The sequence below is a fragment of the Danio rerio genome, chromosome 5 (assembly GCF_049306965.1).
Source record: "Danio rerio strain Tuebingen ecotype United States chromosome 5, GRCz12tu, whole genome shotgun sequence".
In the NCBI taxonomy this organism is placed as follows: Eukaryota; Metazoa; Chordata; class Actinopteri; order Cypriniformes; family Danionidae; genus Danio; species Danio rerio.
In genome coordinates, this window is record NC_133180.1 from 70884613 (window position 1) to 70911370 (window position 26758).

Consider the following 26758-nt stretch of genomic DNA (forward strand, 5'->3'; position numbering starts at 1 on the left):
ATCTCACACTCAATACAATTACTATGGTATAAATACAGCACTACATTATACTGTACAAAAGAGAGAGAGATCGACTTAGAAAGTCACTTACCAGTTTAATAATGATTTGATCAGCTGTACGCTGTTTTTCTCATCCAAGGGCTTATTATTATCTCTATCGCCATCTTGTGGATGGACAACATCAACCGTCTGTGGTCTGCTCAATGATAGGCTAATGGCTGACGACACGCTGTTTCTCCGAATTATAAATATTCAAAATATGCTCTATTTCTGTCAATAAACTGAAATTAAACAACTACATTCTCGAATAAAAAAGCCTCAAAAGTACATTATGCTGTCCAACAGCAGAAAAAAGAGTGTCCTCTGCTTAACGCTGTATATAAAGCTGTTATTTTGCTTGAATTTTAATGTTGTATCTTCATCCCCTGGCTATTGTAAAAGCATTGCAAAAAATAGTTGTGTTGGTTGTCAAGTACTTGCGCATGCACAAGCATAACATATGGATATAATATGCCTAAGTATGACATCACTGTTTTAACAAAATCACAATTTAAGTGTAGTTTTCAGAAAGTTTGAAAAGTTTGTGTTTTCGTTAAGTAATAAAAAAAAAGTAAAGGTTTTTGTCCTGACCTGGTCCTCCTCTCTCGGTTCTGGGTGCGTCTCCACAATAACAGGAAGGTCCTGAATGGACCGTACACCTTCGTCCACATCGACGACATCGAAAACAGACGAATTGCTTTCTGTTGGCAACGCTCGTGTCTCAGAGTTGTTGGGGCTTTGCTCAATAACAGCCACCAAGTTATCATCTTCAAACGCCCTAAAATGTGCCATCAAGAAGGTTACAAAAAAGTACCATTCGATAAATGCTGTGTTGACAGGTACAAAAGACAAGACTAACTTGTTATCATAGGTCATTTCCATTGCATGGCGATCCCCTTGTCTGCAAGGGCCACAAAGGCCCCTCAGAGCTGTGAGGAAAACAATTAGATTAGATTTTTGATGCATTTTAAGACACTTTATAAACTCTTCACAGCTGTATTTGAGTATCAAGGTTTGTTATATTAAAGTAAAGTCCCTTTAAGGCAAGTTTCACTTGGCACCTCATGCTAGAGCATTCTTTTAGAATGGGGAAACATCAAATTCTACAAAACTGTTTGCCAAGTTTACAATTACATTACATAATAGGAGTCAACAATAAAATTAAACAACAACTGTCTCTTTTGTATCATTTCTAAACATTTGAATAAAAAAAAAAATCTGCAGAATTTCATGTCTGGTCCGAGCCCCTCCCCCAGAGAATCGTCAGTCTATATCGATCAATGCTTGGCTCCTGTACTAGAAGGCGGGGCTTCATTTGCCATATTTACTGTTACACTTTTCCCCATTCAAAGCTATAAAAGTGACATGTTGTGTGTTTTCTTTAGTGATTAAAGGTGCTGTAAGTAAGTTTTTGACACGTCTAGAGCATAAATATATGATGATATGTCAGATATTTACAATACATTCTACAGTGAGTTAACATACTTGTATATCTGATAAACAATCCCAAAATCAGCTAAAATTATGCTGTGCGTTGTGTGCAGGGCCAGATTAAGAACACATTGGGCCATGGGGCTATAGCAAATCCAAGGGCCCCTTTTTATTTATTTTTTTCCTCACAAAAGGTTATATATATATATATATATATATATATATATATATATATATATATATATATATATATATATATATATATATATATATAATTGTTATTATTAATAATAATTTACCAATTCATTTTATTATCTAATTTTCCACCACTTGATTTATATTTTATTATTATATGTATTTTTCTATTTTATTAAAATAGGTCTGAAAGTATACGAAATTAAGTAATGACAAAATATGAACTTTAAAGATCAAACAGGCTGCAAAAATCAGCATCAACATTTGCAATACCTCCTAAATTAGTGCTTTATAATTAGTACTTTAAATAGGATTTTACCTTTAAAAAGTTTCTTTCAAACTTTAGCCCACCATGAATCCCTAATGATAGGATATCTTTAAAATCCATGCTTCTATATGCAAAATATTGTGGTCTTCTGAGTTACAGAAGGCTAACAATTCTGAAAGCAGAAGGCAAATCCCTATTTTATTTTATTTTATGCATCAGATATATTGTCTGATGAAAGCCAGCGCCAATATTTCATTCCTCCAAATTCTACAGCCAGTGTGAGCCACAGTTTAGCACCAGCGTCACTGTTTTTGAACAGCAGCGAACCAAAAGGAATACCTCACATTATCAATGAGCAAAAGCATAACGCAAAGAGACTTTCCCACACCATAGCGCAAATGAATTATTTAGCCTTCTTTCGTGGGCCCTGGGGCTTCAGCCCCACCTAGCTCTTATGTTAATCCAGCCCTGGTTGTGTGTCAGAATGTTTGTGTCATCAATCTGGCTACCTGCATGAGCACCTAGTGGTCATCGGAAGAGAAAAAAACTCTCCAATATTTAGAATTTGTACCGTAATACCTATGTTTAGTCAGTCACTACATACTGCACCTTTTAAGGTATAATTTACTCCAAAATTAAAATTCTGTTATTGTTAACTCATCCTCGACCTGTTCATAACCTGTTTCTTCCCTCTGTTGTACTGAAGATATACTCAATAATGTTGGAACAATTGACTTCCATAGTATGTTTGTTCCTGCTATGAATGGCTGCTTTTCTCCCCAACATTCTTCAGAGTATCTTGTTTTGTGTTCGATGGGGTCACTTGAGTGAGTAAACAATGAGAAAATTTTCCCATACTGGGTTGTGGCTGGAAGGGCATCCGCTGCATTAACATATGCTGGTATAGTTGGTGGTTCATTCTGCTGTGGCAACCCCTGATTAATATGGGACTAAGCCAAAGGAAAACGAATGAATGAATCATTGCAGTTTTTAATGCGTCACCTGCTCTTCCTGTAGGTACAACTGCAGGGTCGTTTTTCTGAACCAGAGAATAAAAGGCCATGGAGATGAAGATGAAGGCCAAAGAAACACCGACGCCAACCACAATGGGTATGTCATGTTTTTCAATCACTGGCAACCAAGTTTGAGATTTCCCCTTTTCTCTGAAGAACAGAAAGAAAGATGTTATTTGAAATTGAACACACAAGCCATTATAGTTCATTGTAATTTATTCAATTCATAGCATAGATATTTACAATAGATGTCGCACACACCGTTTTTGTCTACTGGAAGGAATGCGTCAATAGAGCTGCCATTTTAGTACAGGGTAGCTCTCCTTTGAAATGAATGTAGGACCAAGGTGCAATGAAGGACTGGCCATCCAGAGGGATGATATATACACATATATCTATGATCAGGATTTTTCCCGGTGGTCAGTATGTAAATATTATTTTAATAATGAAAACTATAATTTTACGACACTTTTCTACATCGCACGGGCATTGCTGATAAGGAGCGAGTGTTTGTGTACATGGAAATGTATTATCCTCCCTCCCTGTTAAATTTGATCTGATCCATGTCCTGAAACACACCCCCTCTCCCACGTTCACTTATTATAAATGGAGGGAGTGATTTGTTGTGAATGAATCCCCGTTCTGAATGACTCGTTCACTTAGCCAACAATAATACAAGTTAAATAAAATGTAATAAATTACTAGGGTTTTTTCGTTGAATTATTGATGCATGGGACTGGTTCAGTGCATTGAAACAGTATGTAATCGACATGTATCTAACCTCTCGCTATACACTTTACTAACTCACAAGGGTGTTTAAACCTTTGAATCAAAATTCAAAGCAGTCACATGGGTATTGTCGAAAATAAAGCTTCGAATGTCACTGATCACGTGATTATGGCAAAACGAATCAAGCTCTTGTACACTGCTTAACTGCGAGATGTATAATTTTTTTGATACATGTCTGTTTGGTCACCGGTCCTGACCAATTGCCTGTCATTTTGAACACGTTCTTTGGATTACCTTCATGCTCCAGTTTGCACCTGTTTGACAATTGCCTACCTGACTACTCTTGATTATTAAACTGCACGTGGATCCTCATTTCTGTTGTCCTGACCCATATGTAACAACTAATATCTTGAAAATATTTTGGTTGGGGTTGAGTTGTCGCGGACTAATGTGAAGAACTGGCGTTAATGGGGGGGCTAGGGGGCTTGGATGGTGGAGGGGTGTTGTGGACGAAAGTGAAGATCGTTGGGGAGTTGCGAAAGAAAGTGAAAGTGAACAGCAGACGGGGAGGAGGGCGGTTGAGGAGGGGGATTGGTAAAATGAGATGTGTTCCCTATATGCAGTGCCTAATTTGTAAATTGCGAGGTCCCGGAACCGATCAGGGTAATGGATCCAGCATGTTACCCAAATATGGAGAGGTGTCGCTTGTGAAAGTTGAGAGGGGGGGTTGATGTTTGATGGCAGAGGGGTGTCGCATGACGTGGAGAGCGGGGGGTTGTTGCGGACGAAAGTGAAGAAGGTTGTGGAGTCGCTAAAGAAAGTGAAAGTGAACAGCGGATGAGGGAGGAGAGCAATTGAGGAGAGGGATCGCTAAAATAAGGTTCTGGATCAGATTTTGAGAGGTCCCTGATCCGGATCCGACGTGTTCCGGTACAAATTGAACCCAATGTGTAACGATCACCAAAATGAAGGTAAAATTTACAAAATACTATTACTCTTTGCTATAATTGCCAACAACTCAAACACTCTTTTGATTACGGACCTGTTATTATTGTCGGTGGTCCTCATAGGGGCCTGCGAGGTGTTTTTCTTGGGTGTCTCGACCAGATCTGTGTCATTGGTGGCTGAGGTTTTGGCTTCTGACTTGATTTGACTCTGATTCTGATGCTCTTCCACAGAAGCTGAGCCGGTGAGGTTTCCCACATTCATCACTGTCTGAGTTTCTCCACTATTACGGGAAAAGCTTTGAGCGTGTTTAAGCTGGCTCTGAGAATAGGAATCTGCTGCCGAAGGGCTGTTTGTGTTTGTATTCATTTGTGGAGGTGCTTTGGTGAGCTGCTCTGTTGGCTGAATTTGTGGATGTGTGTCCTGTAGAACTGTAGTCTCTTTGAGCTGGGTCAGTGGTGTAGGTTTGACACGAACAGGGGTTGGTTTTTGTGTCTGCACAGGCTCTTTCATGTTCTCATTACTTTCTATGCCAATGCCACTTGACTTAAGTGAAATTCTCTCTGTAGTGTCTTGGGTAGATTCAGGATTCAAGTATGTTGGCGAGTCCTCCACAAAGGCATTTAACACTGGACCAAAGATTAGAAAAGAAGAAAAACATAAAATACCATTTTTCTGTCAGAATAAACATTTAAACAGGATTTGTTAACCCAAAAATGAAAATTCGATCATCATTTTCTCACCCTTCACTTGATCTGAGTTTTTTCTTAAGTTGAGCACAAGAGTTGATGGGCCCTATCATACAATTTGATAGGTGTTTTTTTGCTAGTCTTAGTCGAGTCACAGGTATCATTTTCACATCCAGCGCCACATTGTTTTAAATAACAACTTAAAGCTGGTCTAAAGTCAATAGCGCCCTTCCAGGTCACTGGAGAACACTCACTACCATTTAAGCTACTAGACATCTGCCACTAAACTGAACTACATGTCCCTTCATGCATCTCACACACACACCAGTTCCAGATCACCACTGATTGCAAACACACAGCTGAAGCTCATGAGGACTGATTACCCAGACTTTAAATACACCTCACTTTCACACACACTTTGCTGAGTCTTGTTTTTGTTTAGAGTGTCCTGTGTTTTTGACCTGTGCTTGTTTTATTATTCATGTTGTTTTGCCACCTGTCCCAACTATTCTCCTGTTATTTTGGCTACACACTTTGGAATACCTGTATGTTACAGTTTGCACCTGATTTGACCGTTACCTGCCTGATGATTCTCTTTAATAAACTGCAAGTGGATCCTCGCCTCTGTTGCCACCACGACTTGTTACAGACATAGTTCATGCATTATTTCATTTTCCTTTGGCTTAGTCTCAATTTTAGAGGCCGCCACAATGCAATGAACCGTAAACTATGCCAGCATACGTTTTACGCAGCAAATTTCTGGCTAGTTTTATTTTGTTATTTAAAGACTGCGTTAGTGTTAGTGACATGTTGCTTCTTAGACACAGAGGGAAAAATTCAATAATTAAAATGTAAAACATTATTATTGCCTGTATAATTATAAAAATGCCTACATGGTTAGTCATTGGATGTATCAAAATTAGCCCACCTACCTATTTGCAGTAATTGCATTGGCTAAATGCATACTGTATCTATTTCCTTACAAGTAAACGTTAGCATTTTCTGCTAACAAAGTCCACCATAAAAATAGCGAATCCAGCTACTCATTCTTAAAGGAAATAAAAGATAAAACTCTGATTGGTTTATTGCATGTTATTCCCAAAACAAACACATAACCCATTAAGAGAATAAGGACAACCCTTTTAGACCATGAGCCTGGTGCACAGACTGTTTTTCCCATCCTTAAAATAGCAAAAGTAGATTTGGCATTCTTCAAAATATCTTCTTTGTGTTCAACAGAAGAAAGAAACTCAAAGGTTTAAAACCACATGAGGGACAGCAAATGATGAGGTTTGGGTGAACGATCCCTTTAATATCCTATTGAGGATTACGAAGAAGTGTGGACTTACGAGATATCCTGGCGTAATCTTCAGTGGTTTGATGGAGAGGTTCGTTAATCTCTGTATTATTCAGCAGCTTTGAACCATAAAGAGTAAATAACTCCTGCTCACTCTCTAGAACCTGCAAGGTTGAAGAAACACAAGCACAAATTGTTTCCAGATCCATTAAGATATCCAAGGTATTATTCAACCATTAAACTGATTTAACACTGAACATGATCAGAATGGTGTACATTAGGGGTGCGATGGATCAATTGATTCACTTCAAGTCATTGAATTGAATAATTAACGCTTTAGAATAATGATACATTAGTTAATGATAGGCAATGTATTTAAGCACTTATTAATCATAGTTCAACATTTAATAATGCATTATTAAAAGTCGTGCTTGTTAACATTAGATAATGCACTGCGAGTTAACATGAACTAACGTCATTTAACTTAAATAAGATTAACTACCGTTAAAAAAGATGACTAAACACAGTAATAAACGCATTATTAATCGTTTCTTTATGTTAGTCAATTCATTAAATAACGATAAGGGACCATTATTTTAAAATGTTACCATTGAAAGGACAAAAACAAATAGCAACTATTATGAATTTCAAACATTATGACAAGTAAACATAACGCAACAAAAATAAACAAATTAGCAATAGCAACTACAATTGAAACAAACGGTCCTTTAAGTATAATATTAAGGTACACAAATATAATCCAATGTTTAGTAACAAATCAAGTAGAAATAATAGAATGAAGGAAAAATTTGAATTGTATATCAATATCTGCGAACTTCCAAAATTGCATCGTTGACACCAGCCTAATTTTTATATTTTATTAATTTCAGTTAATATTTTACACCAACTATTTTACATTTTGTCAGTTTAGTGGCTAATTTAGGCTAATAAGTTCAGTCTTACAAAGCGCAAAATTTTTAAAAGGAGGCGTGGCACCAAACCCCGCCCCTAAACTCAACTCGTACTGAGTGTCAGTTCATACAAATTAGCCACTAAATCAAAAAGTTATGAATTGCTGTAAGGTAACTTTGTTAGTGCTATAAATATAAATTCATTCATTTTCCTTCGACTTAGTCCCTTATTTATCAGAGGTCCCCACATTGGAATGAACCACCAACTAATCCAGCATACGTTTTAAGCAGCGGATGCCCTTCCAGCTGCAATCCAGTACTGGAAAACACCAATACACTCTCACATTCACACACACACACTCATACACTACAGCCAATTTAGTTCATCCAATTCACCTATACCGCATGTCTTTGGACTCTGGAAGAAACAGGAGCACCCGAAGGAAACCTACGCCAACACAGGGAGAACATGCAAACTCAACAGAGAAATGCCAACTGGCATAGGTGGGACTCGAACCAGCAACCTTTTTGCTGTCAGGCAACAGTGCTAACCACCGAGCCACCTAAATAAAAAAATAAATAAAATTCCAGAAAGTCTCTCTTAAAAAATATGTAATTTTTTATGTAAGAATATGAAAAAAGTTTGGTCATGAAGACTCTCAGGATTTAGTATTGTAAATGAATATATACTGTATATGGCAATGTTGATGTATTTGGTCTTGGCGGTATAGATCTGCTACGCCGCTGCTGCTGCTTCTGCTGCTTTGATTATTATGGCAGAGCAAGTACCGAGACCTGCTACTGCCAGTATATACACAGACATGCCTTCTGACAATATAACACGCTGCTGCTGCAAACATAATATATATGTAAACCCCGTAGCAGATCTAAACACAAGTGGAGTTGGGTTTAAGGAGGGTCTGCAGCTTAAACTGCATAAAATGACTGATTTGCATTTAAACTGATGAGGAGCAAGCTCATTGGCTGCCAAGGTGACAGCAACCAATCCCATGCACCATGTAGTTAATGACGCAGAAGCAGATTAGGAGACCTTTCAGCCTGTGTACGCAGGGAGTGTCATGGCAGAAATTTCATAAATCATACAATCAAATACATGTATACAGACGCTCAAGCTACGGGTGGACTCTGCATTACTCACAGTGGGTTTAGCTGTTTTACTCAGAGCTTCCTTATCAGGTGGAACATCAGGGTCTGCATTAAGGTGAAGCGTTGATTAGATCAAACCGAGATGCCAAAACATGAAGCTGCATTTATGAGAACTGAAAAAAAGCTCGGCTCTCATGTGTTCTGCTCACCAGTTACTGTTATAGTCACACGCCTGGCACCCTGACCGGCTCTGTTTTCTGCAGTGCACTGATAATCTCCTGAATCTGACCGCTGGATAGTCGAGATGACTAATGTCCCGTTATCTGTTAAATCACATTGCATTCAAAGAACAAATTAACATTTGCTTCACTGACTTTCACTGAAAAAAAGCTGAAATTTATGACCTATAATGAATGAATATTCATCACATAAATTCAAAATCAAACAAAAAGTGCTTCAAGGGTATCAGTGTCTTTGGATAAGGGATTCATAAGGATAAACAATGAAATTTTAAGTCCAAGGTACTCAAAATGTAAGTAAAAAGTACTCTTAACTTTTTTCATTTTTTTTTTTTTTTTTTTTAGATAATCCATAATCTATAGGAAAATTATCAGTGAATAAATGTTTAGTTCACCCCATATGGTAATTTTTAAAAGACGATGAACTTTCTTTTTTTTTTTTTTTTTTTTTTAAGAAAATGACAAAGTTTGCCCAAAGTTTTATTTATTTATTAACACATTTTGTTTATGTGCATGTGATTTTTTAGGTTTTTTTTTTATTTTTATAAATTTGCAACAATTTAAAAAAAACACATTGTCATTATGGGGTACTGTGTGTAGAATTTTGAGGAAATAAATAATAATATTAAAAATAAACTTTCCCAGCAAAATCGAGGAGGGTCTGGTTGAGCACAAAAAACAGCCACATACAGCATTTTAACAGGTATGGGATGCTTAGTTGACTGCTGGTTAAAAAGTAAATTAAATGGCAGTGAAAACTAGCCTAACAATAGGCAAAACATGTATAAGCAATGTAACTAAAATATATTCTTTCTGTGTTTTTGTAAAAAGAAAGTAAAAATGAAAAACAAAAATCCCTTATATTGTGTAAATTGGGCAACAATTATAGTAAATTCCCTGACTTTGAATGTATGGAAATTCCATAATATTCCAGAAATCCCCTGACCCTGTGGGAACCCTGAGTGCATTACAAACCGTCAATGTGTATGTGCTGTGGCAGTGAGACTGGAGATTTGGGATCAGACAGTTTAGTCCAGGTGTATTTGACAGGAGATTCTCCCACAGCTCGACAAGGCAGACTAACAGGAGATCCTTCTGAGACAGCGACCGATGGCGTGAATGAGACGATGACTGGTTTTACTGGAAATAAGAAATGTAGAATTAGATCTGTTGTCATTGTTTTTGACAACTAAAACCTGATAAAACACCCTTGCAAAACAGGCTAATATAGCACAAAACTACTATAGTAACTTATTGGAAGTACTATAATGTTTTTGAACCATCATAGTAAAAAACTTGAATGAAACTACAGTAAAAACTGTGTTAACTACAGTAAAACAAATTACACAATACACTTGTTTTCTACAATTGTACTACAATACACCACAGTTTACTGTAGTAAATTCCAAAGTATGAGACAGTTAGATGTAGGCTAACTATCGTAATCGAACTATAAACAAATTACACAATTGGCCTACTGTAAATTAGTTACTGTAGTTAGTGTACAATTATACAACAATGCAGCACGGTTTACTGTGGTAACATTTAAAGTATGCCACAGTATTTGTTTATCACTTCACATAGTTAATACTACAGTATTTTGTATCATTCATTTGGTGTTCATTCAATGCTATAATATGTATAGTAAGATACACTTTACGTTGGTACACTATAGATTTTACTATACTAAAGTATTTTCAATCTGAGAAGCCTTGTCCGTTCGCTAAGCACACTAAGTAGGCCTAATACACACTTTAGACACATTTTCATTGTTTATGTTTCCTCTATTTTGCTAACGAAAAAATAGTTTCAAAGTAAAATCAGATCAAACTATTTGCACATCTTGTTACCCTAGACTGTTACTGAATGATTTGGTGTTTTCGAATGAAATGAGTGATTCAGTGACCAAGAGAATCGTTTGCTTCCTTCTTAAGTGAGTCAACTGTTCGAACAAAATGGTAGAATGAATCGCTCAAAGGCATTTGCCGCCACCTAGTGGCAGCTTAGTCACATGCTAAATGTTAAAGCATTACTGCATTTTTACCAACATTTCATATTTCTATATAGTAATAAAAGATTCAAATTATAGATCACACAACACTACTTGTTGTGTTGTATGCTGTGACTGGTGCTATTTTTAATATTAGATGAATCCTATTAATTAAATAATCCTATTATTATTAAATTAACACTCCTATTTTTATTTTTCATAAACAACCCCCTTGCATATGAGATGTTGCACCTCAAGGGGTTTATCCTAAAATTAGTTATGTGTAATATTCTTATCCTAACTAGTTATGTGTTATGACACAAGGAGAAAGTACTGAACTCATTACTTCATTTTCTTTTCGGTTTAGTCCCTTGATTAATCTGGGGTCGCCACGGTGGAATGAACCACTGAAATGTATTTAATACTTTATATAAAAGCCTTTTTTAATGCTGTCAGCTTAAAAACACGTCTCATATGGAAAAGGGAGTCACATTAATTGCTTACAGTGCTCAGGTGTGAATTTTTTCACAGACTTCAACAGAATGTAAAATTCTTGATGGTTCTGTGGATCAAATCTGATCTTAATTTTGTATTTTCTATTGTATTGAAGTCAGGTGATTGGCTAGGCCATTCCACAGCTTGATTACTTTCTCTGAAACCATCTGAAGGTTTCCTTGGCTGTGTTTTGGACCATTGCTTAAATGTCCACCCTGGTTTCATCATTATCATCCTGCTAATGTAGATGTTGGCCTGAAGCAGCTAAAATAAATTTACACTGACAAAGGCCGGAGGGTTTCTGAAGAACTACTGAGAGATTTCAGCTGCTGTCTGGGCTTTCACTGCCTGTCAACACCTCCCTTTCTTCATTTGTTCAATACTATTTATTACACATAACTTCATTTGTAAATTAATTAGATTTGTTTTCTTTGAATATATATATATATATATATATATATATATATATATATATATATATATATATATATATATATATATATATATATATATATATATATATATATATATATATATTCCTTTTCTGAGAAAAATGAGGTCGTGTTCAATACTTATTTTCCCCGCTGTAAATAATGATTGGTAACGCTATATTAACTACTATGAATCATTTACTAAACATTAGCATCTAGTAAGTCCATTTCTCAAAAACCAGGCTATCTGAAATTTTTCCCAATATCGATGACAGATGTGACAGATGTCATGCACCAAGTTGGAATTTAAGTCATATGTTTTTTATGTGCCCTCTATTACATAATTATTGGAATAATTATTTTTGGGGTTCCAAAGATTTGGTCCAAATTCAATTATAAACAACTTGATGTTTTGGCCTTTACCTCACTAATAGCCAGGCGTCGTATACTACTTCACTGGAAATCAAATAAGCCTCCAACTACATCTTAATGGCTTGTAGATTTCATGCATTTTCTTAAGTTGGAAAAGGTTAGATGCTCTGAGAAAAACTAATTTCTTTAAAAAGTGGCAATGTTTTATAACTTACTTTAACTCTCTTAAGGTATTAATGCCTTCCATTTAATAGATGCACTCTCCTGAGTTCCCTCCCTTTTTAATTTATTTCGTATTGAATAAACGTTTTTGTTTTATCTAATACCATTTTATACCGTGTAAATATTATAAATATTTACTTTCAACATTGACAATGTATCTGAACATTTGATTGTGATATTTGGTTGTAATTTTCAGTACACTTAATACTCATGTTTCTATTTTTCTTTTCCTCTTTTATTATTATCATTATTATTATTATTATTATTAATATTTCTCTTTTTTATTATATATATATATATATATTTTTTTTTTTGTTATTATTATTTTTTGTCTCTTTTGTAAAAAAAAGAAAAAGAATGAAATGCAACTATCTGTACTGATGTAATGTTTGTTTTTCACAATTAACAATTTAAACATAAGAATACACCATTTGTAGCTGCAGTTATAAACTGCTTACTAACGCTTATTAATGTAGAGTTAATGCTTAACAGATAATGAATTCACTATTTGCTAATGCTTAATAAATGATTTACAGTGTGTAATTATAATAAAGTGTTACCTGTTGATTTTACACATTCAATATAAATTGCCTTTGATGGTTTAGGATTTCAATAAAGTTCCATGTCCTTTTAAGGTCTAGAATCAAATATAAAAATTTTAGTACAGTATATCTGCATTATCAACACCCTAAGAAACCTGGCTTTAAACTAAAGGTCAAAGTTGTTCCAAAAAAAAAATCTGTTTAATAAATACAACACATTTTAATTGTTATGTTATAGTTTTTTTTTTTTAAGTAAAATGGACCCCAGACCTCCAATTAAGAGCTAAATAAACTGATTGCCATAATAACGTTTTTATTCATCCTCTTATTTTATCTTAAAGCACAATCTTTCTCTAAAAGCATGGCTATTTTTAATAAGAGTACTGTTGTAAAGGGAGATTACCAGCAACTCGAAGAGTCATGGTTTTCTCATCATGACCCAGTGTGTTGGAGGCTGAGCACGTGTAACGTCCTTCATCATACACTCTTACTGATGATATGAGCAGGGTTGTGTTTCTTAACCTGGGAACAAATAGAATTCAAGCACCAGCCGGTAAACAATAACCCCTACAAAACCATGCAGAAATCCTGTATATTTAAACCAATCAGAGGACGACTGAGGATCTGCTGACGTGTTTCCAAAAAAGTGTACCATATGCATCAGATGTTTAGCCACAGGTCTCTGGGCACTGCCTGGTGTGATGTCTGAGCCTGAGACTAATTTCTTATAACCACAATTATAGTTAAACTGTTCATGCAAAGCTCACCCCATGAGAATCTTTCCTCCAGTTTGGACAGACTGGCCCTGCTTTGACCATGTGAGGACAGGAGCAGGGAGTCCTGACACCTGGCAGTGAATGAGCACTTCAGCTCCTACAGGAGACGTCACTTGGACTGGCCAGATAGACACGGATGGACGCTCTGAAATAATAGAGTTATATTGACCATATGAATGAAATAACAGTCCAGTCAATATTTTGCTTGAGTCAGGGTTTATGGGTTAGTGAACCACCTCTGGTGCAAGATACAAATACAGGTGATTTAAAGGAGCACTCCACTTTTGTGAAAATAGGCTGGTGTTACAACTCCCCAAGAGTTAAACTGATGAGTTTTAATCCATTCATCTGATCCCAGGGCCTGCGGGAACAATTTTAGCTTTGCTTAGCATATTGATCATTGATTCGCATTAGACCATCAGCGTCTCGCAATTGAGTTTTACCATTTTTAATACACTCAGCAGACCTCCAGGGTATGTAAAATGTATTATTATATTATGTTCAATATTTTTAAAGGAACAATATAGTTTTGTTTTGTTTTTTTGGAAATTTTTTTGCCAATTGTACAACTCATCTAGAGTTAAACCATTGAGTTTTACCATTTTGTAATCCATTCATCCCATCTCCGTGTCTGGCGAGAGCAATATTAGCTTAGCTTAGCATAGATCATTGAATTAGATTAGACCATTAGCATCTCACTGAAAAATGACCAAATTATTTTGATAGTTTTCCTATATAAACAGTTGAGTTTTACCATTTTTTTAATCCATTCATCCCTTTTCTGGGACTAACGGGTGCACTTTTAGCTTAGCTTAGCATAGATCATTGAATCAGATTAGACCATTAGCATCTTGTTTAAAAATTAACAAAATATTTAGATAATTTTCCTATATAAACAGTTGAGTTTTACCATTTTTAATCCATTCATCAGATCTCCAGGGAATGTCAAATGCAAAACATTTTCCACCAAAAAAAAGTGTAGTGTTCCTTTAAGACACTGCTAACAAATACATGGACATCAGTAATGTTTTATGTGCCTTATTCTCAATTAGACAATATTATTAAAGGAACACTCCACTTATTTGGGAAATAGGCTAATTCTACAACTCATCTAGAGTTAAACAGTAGAGTTTTACCATTTTTTTATCCATTCATCCCATTTCTGGGACTAGCGGGTACACTTTTAGCTTAGCTTACCATAGATCATTAAATCAGATTAGACCGTTAGCATCTCGCACATAGTAAAAAAAAGTTTTGATGATTTTCCTATTTAAAGCTCGTCTCTTCTGTAGTTAAAAATGACCAAAAGGTTTCCATATGTGTGCTATTTGAACAGTTGAGTTTTACCATTTTAATCCATTCATCAGATCTCTGTGGTCTGTACAATATAACACCCCCCCACCCCCCCCCAAAAAAAAAAAAAAAGTTGAGCATTCCTTTAAGACACTGAATGACTACATAGACATTGGTAATGTATTGGTATTTATGTACCTTATTCTGAATAAGACAATATTATTAAAGGAACACTTCACTTTTTTTGGAAATAGGCTAATTTTACAACTTATCTAGAGTTAAACCATTGAGTTTTTGAATTCATTCATCCCATCTCCGGGTCTGGGGGTGCACTTTTAGCTTAGCTTAGCATCATTGAATCAGATTAGACCATTAGCATCTCGCTTAAAAATGACCAAAAAGTTTCCATAATGTTCCTATTTAAACATGTGACCTTTACCATTTTAATCCACACATCATACCTCCAAGTTCTATAAAATGTATTATTATAATATATTGAATATTAATAAAGGAACACTACACTTTTTTCTACTTAAAGCGTTGAGTTTTACCCTTTTTTATATATCCATGCCATATCAGTGTCTGGAGGGTCAATATTAGCTTAGCATAGATCATTGTATCAGATAAGAGCATTAGCATCTAACTCAAACAAAAAAAAAGTTTGGATAATTTTCTTATTTAAAGCTAGACTATTCTGTATTCTTATTCTGAATAAGACAAGGTTATTATTAAAGGAACACTCCTTTTTTTGGAAATAGGTAAATTTTATAACTCATCTACAGTTAAAGAGTAGAGTTTTATCATTTTATAATCCATCCATCCCATCTTCTGTTCTGGCAGGTCCACTTTTAGCTTAGCTTAGCATAGATCGTTGAATCGGATTAGACCATTAGCATCTTGCTCAAAAACAAAAAGTTTTAATGATTTTCCTATTTAAAGCTTGACTCTTGTATAGTGGCATTGTGTACTAAGAATGATGGAAAATAAAACTGAATAAAAAATATTTTCTAGGCTGATAAGACTAGGAACTATCCTCTCAATCTGCCGTAATAATCAAAGAACTTTGCTGCCGTACCATGGTCAGAGCAGATCTGTCCGAGAAGGAAGTACCTGCAGGAAGGAGGTAGGCGGGTTGAGATTTCACCTTCGCCTTCTGATTGTGAGCTTCACAGAAATACAGCCCCTCGTCTTCCGGCAAAACTCTCCTAGGAGGAATATTTTCACACTTTTTAGTCTTCTTTATTTATAAGTACTAATAAACAGTCAATATCTTAATAGGCAGATCAAAAGCCAGTAGTTAATAGTGAGAATCGGTACTTAAACTAAAGTGCTAACAATAGTTTATTAACTAATTTCTAATAACTAATTTATTTAGTCTGCTAAGTTGACAGTGCAAACTATTTTACTAGTTATTTTGCAAGAAACTGTACTATTATTCAGCTTTAAATGCAACTCATTATGTGAATAGGCATAGTTACGTTTAGTTAATCAGGCACTGGACAAAAGTTGCAACCCAATTGAGAAAAATAAAATCTTATTTATATACATAATATGCAAAAGTAATTTGGCTGTTGTCACACTAATATACGTGTAGTGTGAGCTTAAAATTAAATTAAATTAAATTAAATTAAATTAAATTAAATTAAATTAAATTAAATTAAATTAAATTAAATTAAATTAAATTAAATTAAATTTTAATTAAATAAAAACATAATTTAATATAATTTAATATAATATATACAGTTTATCACACTAATATAATATATACATAATCTGCCATAGAAATCTCTCACTGAAAAATCAGCAGTTGTCCGTCCTTCTGCAGATCCAGTCTAGAAGAATCATGTAATGGGTTTCCATCCTTAAACCACTGCACGATGGGAATAGGAAATCCTTCTACAATGCAGTGCAGCGCAGCCTCCATTTCAACAGGCACAGTTACATTTTGTGGGCCTTCGATAATGCTTACATCAACATTAGATCCTGTGCGACAGAAAAAAAAACACCATTACTGAAATATTATCAGTCAGGGAGGAAGGTCAGAGTTGTATGTATCTGCCTCACCATGTACTGTCAGAGCTGCTGCATGACTTTCCTTGCTTATATTGAGCAGATGATTGCGGGTCAAACAGATATAGATTCCTTGGTCTGCTTTGGTGACATTAGCCAAGTGCAAAGTGCCTGAAGTCTTCCTTTGACTCCCTCCTCCATACTGCCCCTAGTGGAGATATTTAGGATTTAGCAAGACATTTTTATAAACATGTTTTTTTAATATATATTATTTTTTTAACTATTAAATTAATCTATCTATCTATCTATCTATCTATCTATCTATCTATCTATCTATCTATCTATCTATCTATCTATCTATCTATCTATCTATCTATCTATCTATCTGTCTGTCTGTCTGTCTGTCTGTCTGTCTGTCTGTCTGTCTGTCTGTCTGTCTGTCTGTCTGTCTGTCTATCTATCTATCTATCTATATATATATATCTGTCTATCTATCTATCTATCTATCTATCTATCTATCTATCTATCTATCTATCTATCTATCTATCTATCTATCTATCTATCTATCTATCTATCTATCTATCTATCTATCTGTCTGTCTGTCTGTCTGTCTGTCTGTCTGTCTGTCTGTCTGTCTGTCTGTCTGTCTGTCCGTCCGTCCGTCCATCCATCCATCCATCCATCCCTGTCTGTCCGCCTGTCTGTCTGTCTGTCTGTCTGTCTGTCTGTCTGTCTGTCTGTCTATCTATCTATCTATCTATCTATCTATATATATAAATATATATATAAATATATATATATAAATGTATATATATATATATATATATATATAAATAAATGTATATATATATATATACACGCACACACACACGCACACACACACACACACACACATAATACTGCGCAAAACGTTTTGATCCCCCAACAGTTTTGATGTTTTAGCAAAGTTTCAGAACTGGTCTCTGCATTAAGATATAAACATATAGAAAATATATATGTACACAAAATTGAGAAAAACAAAGCACTGTCTTGATTTCTGCTAGCAAAACACAATATTTTGTATGAGTCCACATACCAGACCCAAGTTCATCTTTTAATTTATGTTAATTTATGTTTATTTTCTCTGCCCAGGCAATCCCATACTGCCTCTATAATACTATATTATGGTTTGGACTCTGTGCAGGCCATTTCATGAATGTTTCAGCTGTTTTCTGTCCACAAACATCATAAAAACTATATTATATATCACATAAATAATTAAAAATATTCATTCATTCATTTTCTTGTCGGCTTAGTCCCTTTATTAATCCAGGGTTGCCACAGCGGAATGAACCGCCAACTTATCCAGCACGTTTTTACGCAGCAGATGCCCTTCCAGCCACAACCTATCTCTGGGAATAAATATAAATACATAAAATATAAATAAATATAAATCATCATACCAAAATGAAAAATATAATGGTGGTCGAAGACTTATGCAAATATTATTCATACTAGACAAGATCCATCCTAGTATTAGTTGCATAGTAATCCAGCTAGATTGTCATTCATTCATTCGTTCGTTCATTTTTCTACAGCTTAGTCTCTTATTTAGCAGAGGTCGCCACAGCGGAATGAACCGCCAACTTGTCCGGCATATGTTTTACATAGAGGATAGCCTTACAGGAGCAACCCAGTACTGGGAAACACCCATACACTCTCACATTCACAAACACACACACACACATACACTACGACCAGTTTAGCTTATTCAATTCACCTAAAGCACATGTCTTTGGTCTGTGGGAGAAACCGGAGCACCCAGAGGGAACCCACACCAACACGGGAAGAACATGTAAACTCCACACAGAAATGCCAACTGACCCAGCTGAGACTCGAACCAGTGACCTTCTTGCTTTAAGGCGACAGTGCTAACCACTGAGCCACCGTGCTGCCAGATTGTTATTCATTGTAATATTATTATAGCCATTATTTTATGGACTAACAGTGCAAGGCTATACCTGAATCTGGTTTCCTTTGGTGAGGACTCTGCCATTTTTCAACCATGAAATCTGAGCAGGAGGAAAACTATCACCAGAGACGCATTGAAGGAAAACATCACGTCCCTCTTCAGTTTGCATGGACTGGGGGTGAAAGAACACATCTTGCAGACCTACAAAACAAACACAAACGCCAGGCTTTGAAAAAGTTGTTTTTCGGTTTTAAAAGAAAATGCACATATGCTGTCAGCACCATTTAAAAAGTCATAATATATGGGTCAAAAATGACAACATCCAATAAAGTAAAACAGTAATCCAACTCCTTTCCCCCTGTGCATTAGAATGTGTCCTTTTTAATAAAAAACTTCTGAACAAAGAAAAAACTTCTATCATATGTTTAACCATAATTTGCACTCACTAAAACATTTAAATCTGTTACAGCAGGGGTCACCAACATGGCACCAGGTAGCCCGCCAGGTTCACATGAGTTGCCCGCAGGCCTGTTCTAGAAAATAGTTCACCATAGCACCACATATGAGTAAGCTGCTTCTAATATTTTTATAGGTATTCTTTTTTAATCACACTTGCATTGGTGTAAATTTGAAAATTACTTTGTTATATATTAAAAAAAACTTTAAAAACAATTTCAGACAAATGAAGTGTTGCATATTGATATTTATCTACCTTGTTAAATCATTGTTGACAGCTACTGTGAGAAATCATTAACATGATCAATGTCTTCACAAAGATGAATATTATTAATAATTAATCACAACATATCATTAAAAGTAAATTAAGAAAAATGTGTTATTTAATAACTGGTAGCCCTTCACACTAATCGGTACCCAAGAAGTAGCTCTTAGTTTCCAAAAGGTTGGTGACCCCTGGTTTACAGTATACCAAAACTTCACTTACTCACTTACTATCCTTCGGCTTTGTCCCTGATTTACAGAGAGGGGTCTGGATGCAAACTTGGTGCAGTTGCAGTGTGAGCTGCATCCAATGCTTTTAATGCGCACACCTAACCCCATCACTAACCCTACCCCTCACAGTGACATCACTAGCTCCATTGAGTGCATGGTGTCTGACATTGCATCCCTGAGATATGCAGTCTCAGCTTGCAACTCATCCAGATACTATTGGATTTACCAGTGGCTGACACAGCGGAATGAGCGAGAAGGGTCTGCCTGGAGGTGCAAATCATGCACAATATTGGAATGAACCACCAACTCTGGCATTTGTTTTTACACAGCGAATGCTCTTCCAGCAACAACCCAATGCTGGGAAACAATACTAAAAACTCTTGTCAAGCATATTTAAAAATGAACCATGTGATGACACTAAAAGACACGTCAGGTCAGGGTGCGGATTTAGTACAGGCAATATTTGGCATATGATATATTTGCAATAAGCAAGAGTTATTTTACCAGTGATGGGCAGTATGTCGCTAAAAGTACTGATGATACTAGCCTAAAAGTGCAGTATGTGATTGTCTTCAGAAACATTTTTTGTTGTTCTGGTTGAAAGTTTCTTCAGATTCCATGATTAATGTAAATGATCTAAATGTATTTCGGTATTTTTACATGCTAGTAGGTGCACTCTGACCTGACATGGAAGACATGGGCAAACAAAGACATTTTTACAGGGTATTCTGGCACACAAAAGTGTTCTTGGAGCTTCATTTGATTACAGTTGAACTACTTATGCCACATGGAATGCTTTGACAAAGTCTCTGGTTCCTTTTTTGAACATTTTGGAATCATTGCTGTCTACGTAGGATGAGAGAGCTCTAGGATTCCATCTTAAATATATAAAATTGTGCTCTGAGGACAAACAATGGTCTCAGAGGATTAGAATGACATGAGGCCAAATTTTTAATAACAGAATTTAAATTTTTGGTTCAGCAACATTATAACATTTGTTAATTTTCCTTCAGCCACAGCGGAATGAACAACCAACTATCCTGCCATATGTTTTACACAGCGGATGCCCTTCCAGTTGCAACCCAGTACTGGAAAACACCTATACACTCTCACATTTCCAACTTGAACACCCAAAGGAAACGCACACCAACACAGCAAGAACATGCAAACTCCACACAGACACGCCAACTGGCCCAGCCGGTACTTGAACCAGCGACCTTCTTGCTGTGAGGCGAAAGTTCTAACCACTGAGCCACCGTGCCACCCTAACATTACATCAATAGTTTCTATACTATTATTATATACTAATGCAATATACATACATGCTTTGCTGACCATGACAGTGGTCTGAATCTGTTTGTTCCCTCTCTTTGCACTGCACGAATAGTTTCCAAAGTCTTCCTCTTGTAAACGGGGAAAGAAAAGTGAGCCATTGGCCATTTGCTGGGACCTCCTGTCCAGACCCCTAGTGTTTTTCTCCCATTTCACAGGTACAGGAAACTTCAGGACAGAGTCAAACGCCGCACAGTGCAGCATCAGAGAGCTGTTTAAAATCCCAACGCCATCTTCGGGTAAGATCGCAAACACTGAGCAAAAGAGAAAAGCATGAATAGAAAAAAATGAACATAAAAGGATGAAGAAAACATGTAATAAGATATAAAGTAAATGTAATAATACGTTGTAAATACACCAAGCAGGAAGTGTGTTTTATTTCCTTAAAGGCACAATATGTAAGATTTCCTCTAAACCACTAAAACAGTGTTACAGAGATTTTACTGATTTATGTAATTACAATTTGTTTTGAAGAATATTAATATCCAGAGAAATAAGCCATTTTAACTAGTGACACAGACTGTATCCCAGGAGCGTAGATTTAACATTAAATGGATGGGACAGGTCCTCACCAAAATCCGTCAACTAATGAAATGTCCCCATCAATAATTTAATTGTGTATATGCAGAAAAATGCGAAAGGACTTTTATTTTGACAGTAACCTGAGTTAAGCGCTTCCTGTGAACTGAATGCCATTACAAAATCTGCGTGTTTAAGGTCTGTTTTCTTTAAAAATCAGCAATCTCCACTGGCTGAGTGATGTCTGATATAAAGTAGGTCTCAGATTGTACAGGAAGCAAATTAAATTACTGAATATTTATTTTACCCCAGTATATTCAATGGAGCTTCTGTGCTAGCCTGCCGATCCTGACGGGCGCGTGCGAGTAAACGGCTTTTTGTCTCATTTTATGCTTCTAAATCAGGGGTGTCTAAACTTGGTCCTGGAGGGCCAGTGTCCTGCAGATTTTACCTCCAACTTGCCTCAACACACCTGCAAGGATGTTTCTAGAAAGCCTACTAGGAGCCTGATTAGCTAGCCCAGGTGTGCCTGATTGGGGTTGGAACAAAACTTTGCAGGTTCATCAATGTGCAGCCGACAAATCAGCCACAAGAAAAATTTCTGACCAAAATATTTGTAGTACCTTGTTGAATCTACTTCACGAAGGATTAAGGCAGTTCTGAAGGCAAAACGGGGTCCAACCTGATACTAGTAAAGCGTACCTAATGAAGTGGCCGGTGAGTTTATATAATACACACACATATATTAATTTATGTCAAAAAAACTTTTTTTTTGGATGCTATTGATCACAATTCATCTGTGCTCAGCACCAGAAAATATAATTTTTCTAATAATTGATTACGCTGATATTATCTATAACAATACCTCTGATTTTAATTTAAAACCTTTAAATACTGTCTTCAATTCTTTGTGTCGATTTGTTTTAAGATGTCCTTATAGAATCCATCATTGTATATTATACAAAACACTTGGTTTGCGTCAACCTAAGTTCCGCAGACAGTATCATTGGTATCTGTTTCTTTTTAAATGTGTTTACTTTAATTTCCTTCTTATTTAAAGCAGTTTTTTGTTCCATTTACATCATCATATTCACTTCGTCATGTGCAACAGATTATTTTTTGTTCCCAGAATTTCTACAGAAAGGTCCTTTCGATACAAAGCACCTTCTGACTGGAACAATCTCCCTTCGTTTTTTAGATCAATTAAATCACTTCATCTTTCCAGGGCTAATTTATTTTCTCTTCTGGAAACAACTTGCGAATGTTATTACTATTGGCTCCAAATTAAGTGTTTATTATTTATTTGCATATCAAATTGTTTGTACTTTTCATTATATGTTGTTGCTTATTATGTTAAATTGCACACTACAAAGTATCGCACCAACACGTGAAAAACATTTATATTAATTTATAATTTGATAAAATAGGTTCATTGACACAATATATACATATATATATATATATATATATATATATATATATATATATATATATATATATATATATATATATATATATATAATTTTACCAATTATGTGATTTAGAGCATATAAAAGCATTTGCAAATGTATACAAGAGTGAGGAGGCTCCAAGGTGGCAGGGTGCGCGATGCGTGGCTTCTTGGTGAGTGATGTGTATAAAGATATTATTCCAAGTTTTTATTATTATATTTTTTTATTAAGCGTAATTATTTAACTGCATATCAGGAGACAGCGTTTATACATTAAAGACGTGGCTGTTAACCCCCCTCAACAACCAACGAACTGACCAAGAGTGCAGATACAATGATGCCCATTCTCACACTCGGTCAGTTGTAGAGCGGGCGATTGGGCAGCTGAAATGACGGTGGCGCTGCCTTGATAAGAGCGAAGGTGTGCTGCTATACCACCCTAACAAAGAGTTCCTCTAATACAGGGGTTCACAAACTTTTTCATTCCGGGACCCACCTAGGCAAGTAATTCAAGACCCACGATCATATTTGAATATGGAAAAATGGGTAAAAAAATGTATCCATTTAAAGCAGTCAAAAATATATGGTGAGTGGCTTTTTGGATGCACAAAATGAGGCTCGAAGTGCTTTTTGTGAGATGCTGGCTTTAACTATGATAATTTTTTGTTGACAAAAATACTCTTCTTTTTTTTTTAGAAGAGAATAGGATCAACCTTTGTTGACATATGCAAAATGTTTTGTTGTGTTTATTAAGTTTTAAGGGTTTCATGGTAGCTTTTCTAAGCATAAAAGACAGTGCAGGACTTCCTCACCCTCTGGACCTCTGCCAGTAATAAAACTAAGATCGAGGTAGGACTGATTATATTTTCTCTGTGGCTCCATTTCATATTTGGCTTGATCTGAAGACATATCAGAAGTCTGCGACGGAAAACAGAATCTCTAAAGAGTAGTTCGCTCATTATCGTACTGGTTTTGATTCACCGCAATGTAAATATAGATGCGGCTAAGTGACGTTGTGCGACCCATCTTTCCTCACTCTGGCCCACAGTTTGAAAACCCCTGCTCTAATACATCGGTGTCTCCCAAAGACACGGATAATACTCCAGACAGTAAAATGTCGCCCACAATTGAGGCAACTCTTTCCTCAAAGGGTGTTAGTTCAGCATCCCCTGTTCCCCCCGCCTGTTCGGTCCACACTTTGACAGTGCACTGCTGTTCTTGTAACCTGCATCTTTACATCGGACTATTTCTTTTTAAATTTATTCACAATGCGATGTTTAAACCCCACTGTGTTAACCGCATCAGCTAAACTCTCCTATTTTTTTTTTCTTTTGTTATTAATTCCTGAGGACAAACTTGCAAGTAACACAGTTTTTCTCCAGTCTAACTCCGATAGGAAAACCTCCAATTCCAGCCTGATCTCACAAGAAAACGTAAGTATTTTACGTTTTGCCAGTTTAGTGGCTAATTCGTACGAATTCGTACGAATTCAGTCGTACGAAATGGTATGATTTTAAAAAGGAGGCGTGGCACCTGACCCCACCCCTAACCCCAACCGTCATTGGGGGATAAGCAAATCGTACTAAATTGTACGAATTAGATCGTATAAATTCATACGAATTAGCCACTAAATGAAAAAGTTACGAATTGCCGTGAGATTGTGTTGTCCAATTCCCATTCTGTGAAGTTTCTGTTTTTGCTTGCTTTTGCCATTGCTTTTTCGTTTGGTTTTGCCAAAGTGGAGTCATTACCATATTCATTAGGGGGAGGAGGCAGGGAGGAGTTTAGCGCTCGTGCACATGCTCTCAGTTTCATGTTAATTCGGATGTAAAAAGAGAATACGGGTGGGATTCTGTGTACTCATTGTTTCATACATCTGATTTTATTATTGCATATGCAAATGTTCAGCTTAGTCTGTACACAATGTTTTAGTATGAATTCGATGCAAGTCTTTGTACATGAGGCCCCAGACCTCTAGGACCAAGTTCGAGAACCCGTGTTTCTACCCTAAATGTAAATTTTTAGCCATTTAGAGATATTTTGGATCACTTATAAATAAAGTAAAAGTATCATGTGATCAGCATCATAAACAATTTTACTTTGCGTCATCATTCGTGTGTTATCTGCAGCAATACACAAATTCAGTGCATCGTTCACCACATTAAAGCTCAATTCAAACGAGCATCACTTTGAGGAAGCAGAGCAGTTTGAAGTCCACCGTTGCTAGGCTACACATGCAGCAGCACGACGTTTTGTCAAGCCCTTTGTCAAATTATGCAAGCGTATAAAACATTTGCATGGCCTGCATGCATTTTTATGGGCCCGTTCGGCAGAGTAAAAATCACACATGCACCCAAAATACAATACAGGTTGCACTCACCCAATTCAAGCGCAGCAGGATTAATCCTGATCGAAGAGGCCAGAAGGAAGAGCCAGAGTGAGGAAGGCGTCTGAAGTGAGCTCCATACAGGACGAAACATGCTAGCCCTCTTCATTTATGCCTTTCAAGGGAAGATAGTAGTCCATAGCATCATTCCTCATCTGACCAAATGCATTCAGGCACTGCAAAAACAAACAGTTCCAAGTTACTCAACATCCCTAATAATAATTACCAAGATAAACAGTTTCATTCAAGTCATGATGTAGCGTAAATTTCCAAACATGTGCTTTGCCTCAAAAACAAAAGCGAGTGTAAATCTTCGAGCACCTCCTCTCCTTTCTTGGCTGTATATTCCTATTTTGGTTGTGTTTCATTACCACTATTATCATCACAGCCAGCCTTTGTGTACTGCAGACCTCTTTACTCTCTTCAATAGGCCGGCCACTTCACACCAAAACGGCAGCAAACCCTCCATTTACTGACCGTCACATGAAAAGAGCAAGGACGCTTTGTACTTAGAGGATCAGTTAGAAAGCTTGTAAGGAAAGGTTTGTGCCTGATCACATAAGCTTTCATTGCCACTGTGGCCATGTAGGGAACTCTACGCTAACGCTTGCCTAATATGGCCGGTGCATTTCAGAAATGACTGATGCTATGATGCTGTAGTGTATGTAAACATGCTGCAGGATGACTTGGTGGTGACTTTAGAAGCTTGTTATAGTGTCATTTGAATTGAATGAACATGCAAAGTGAACATTTGTGAGTCTTAAGTCGCATGCATCATTCATGCAGTATTTAACTGTAATATGAGCTGTGTCTTACTTTAGGACAGTAATGCGGTATGTTACTGTATTTTAAAGTTGCACTGAGGAAATGACTATGTTTTAGAGTAAAGCTATACCATACTGTAAATACGTATACAGCAAGATAAATGCTGCTGTAAATGTAAATACAGTATTTTTACTGTTATTGATTTACAGTAAGTTACTGTAGATCCTACATAAAAGTGCTAACTGTGGTTGTGTTTCTTGCAATTTCTAAAAATATAATATGTGTGTCAAACAATCCTGTTGTCTCGGCTGAGTCGGTTGGCATTTCTGTGTGGAGTTTGCATGTTCTCCCTGTGTTGCCGTGGGTTTCCTCCGGATGCTTCTGTTTCCCCCCACTGTCCAAAGACATGC

The 26758-nt window shown here is 36.2% G+C and overlaps 1 protein-coding gene across 3 annotated transcripts in view; it reads right to left on the reverse strand.

The window, feature by feature from the left end:
- LOC101882342 (uncharacterized) overlaps positions 1-26758 on the reverse strand; it is a 34956-nt gene that overhangs the window by 2758 nt on the left and 5440 nt on the right. For 2 of the 3 annotated variants that reach the window (XR_012406484.1, XM_073951628.1), the window contains exons 1-16: positions 22055-22207; positions 21219-21482; positions 18995-19146; positions 17049-17202; positions 16778-16967; positions 16095-16189; positions 13683-13836; positions 13319-13437; positions 9839-10003; positions 8834-8947; positions 8677-8729; positions 6659-6770; positions 4718-5249; positions 2936-3096; positions 899-968; positions 631-817 (exon numbers count right to left, since the gene is read on the reverse strand). Coding sequence is in view for 2 of the 3 variants with exons in the window: in XM_073951628.1 (XP_073807729.1) it covers positions 631-817; positions 899-968; positions 2936-3096; positions 4718-5249; positions 6659-6770; positions 8677-8729; positions 8834-8947; positions 9839-10003; positions 13319-13437; positions 13683-13836; positions 16095-16189; positions 16778-16967; positions 17049-17202; positions 18995-19146; positions 21219-21432 (2472 nt within the window). In the remaining variant the exon portion in view is untranslated. Of the gene's footprint in view, positions 1-630; positions 818-898; positions 969-2935; positions 3097-4717; positions 5250-6658; positions 6771-8676; positions 8730-8833; positions 8948-9838; positions 10004-13318; positions 13438-13682; positions 13837-16094; positions 16190-16777; positions 16968-17048; positions 17203-18994; positions 19147-21218; positions 21483-22054; positions 22208-25577; positions 25760-26758 lie in introns of those variants that run through there. The other variant, XM_017356386.4, reaches the window with a different exon arrangement.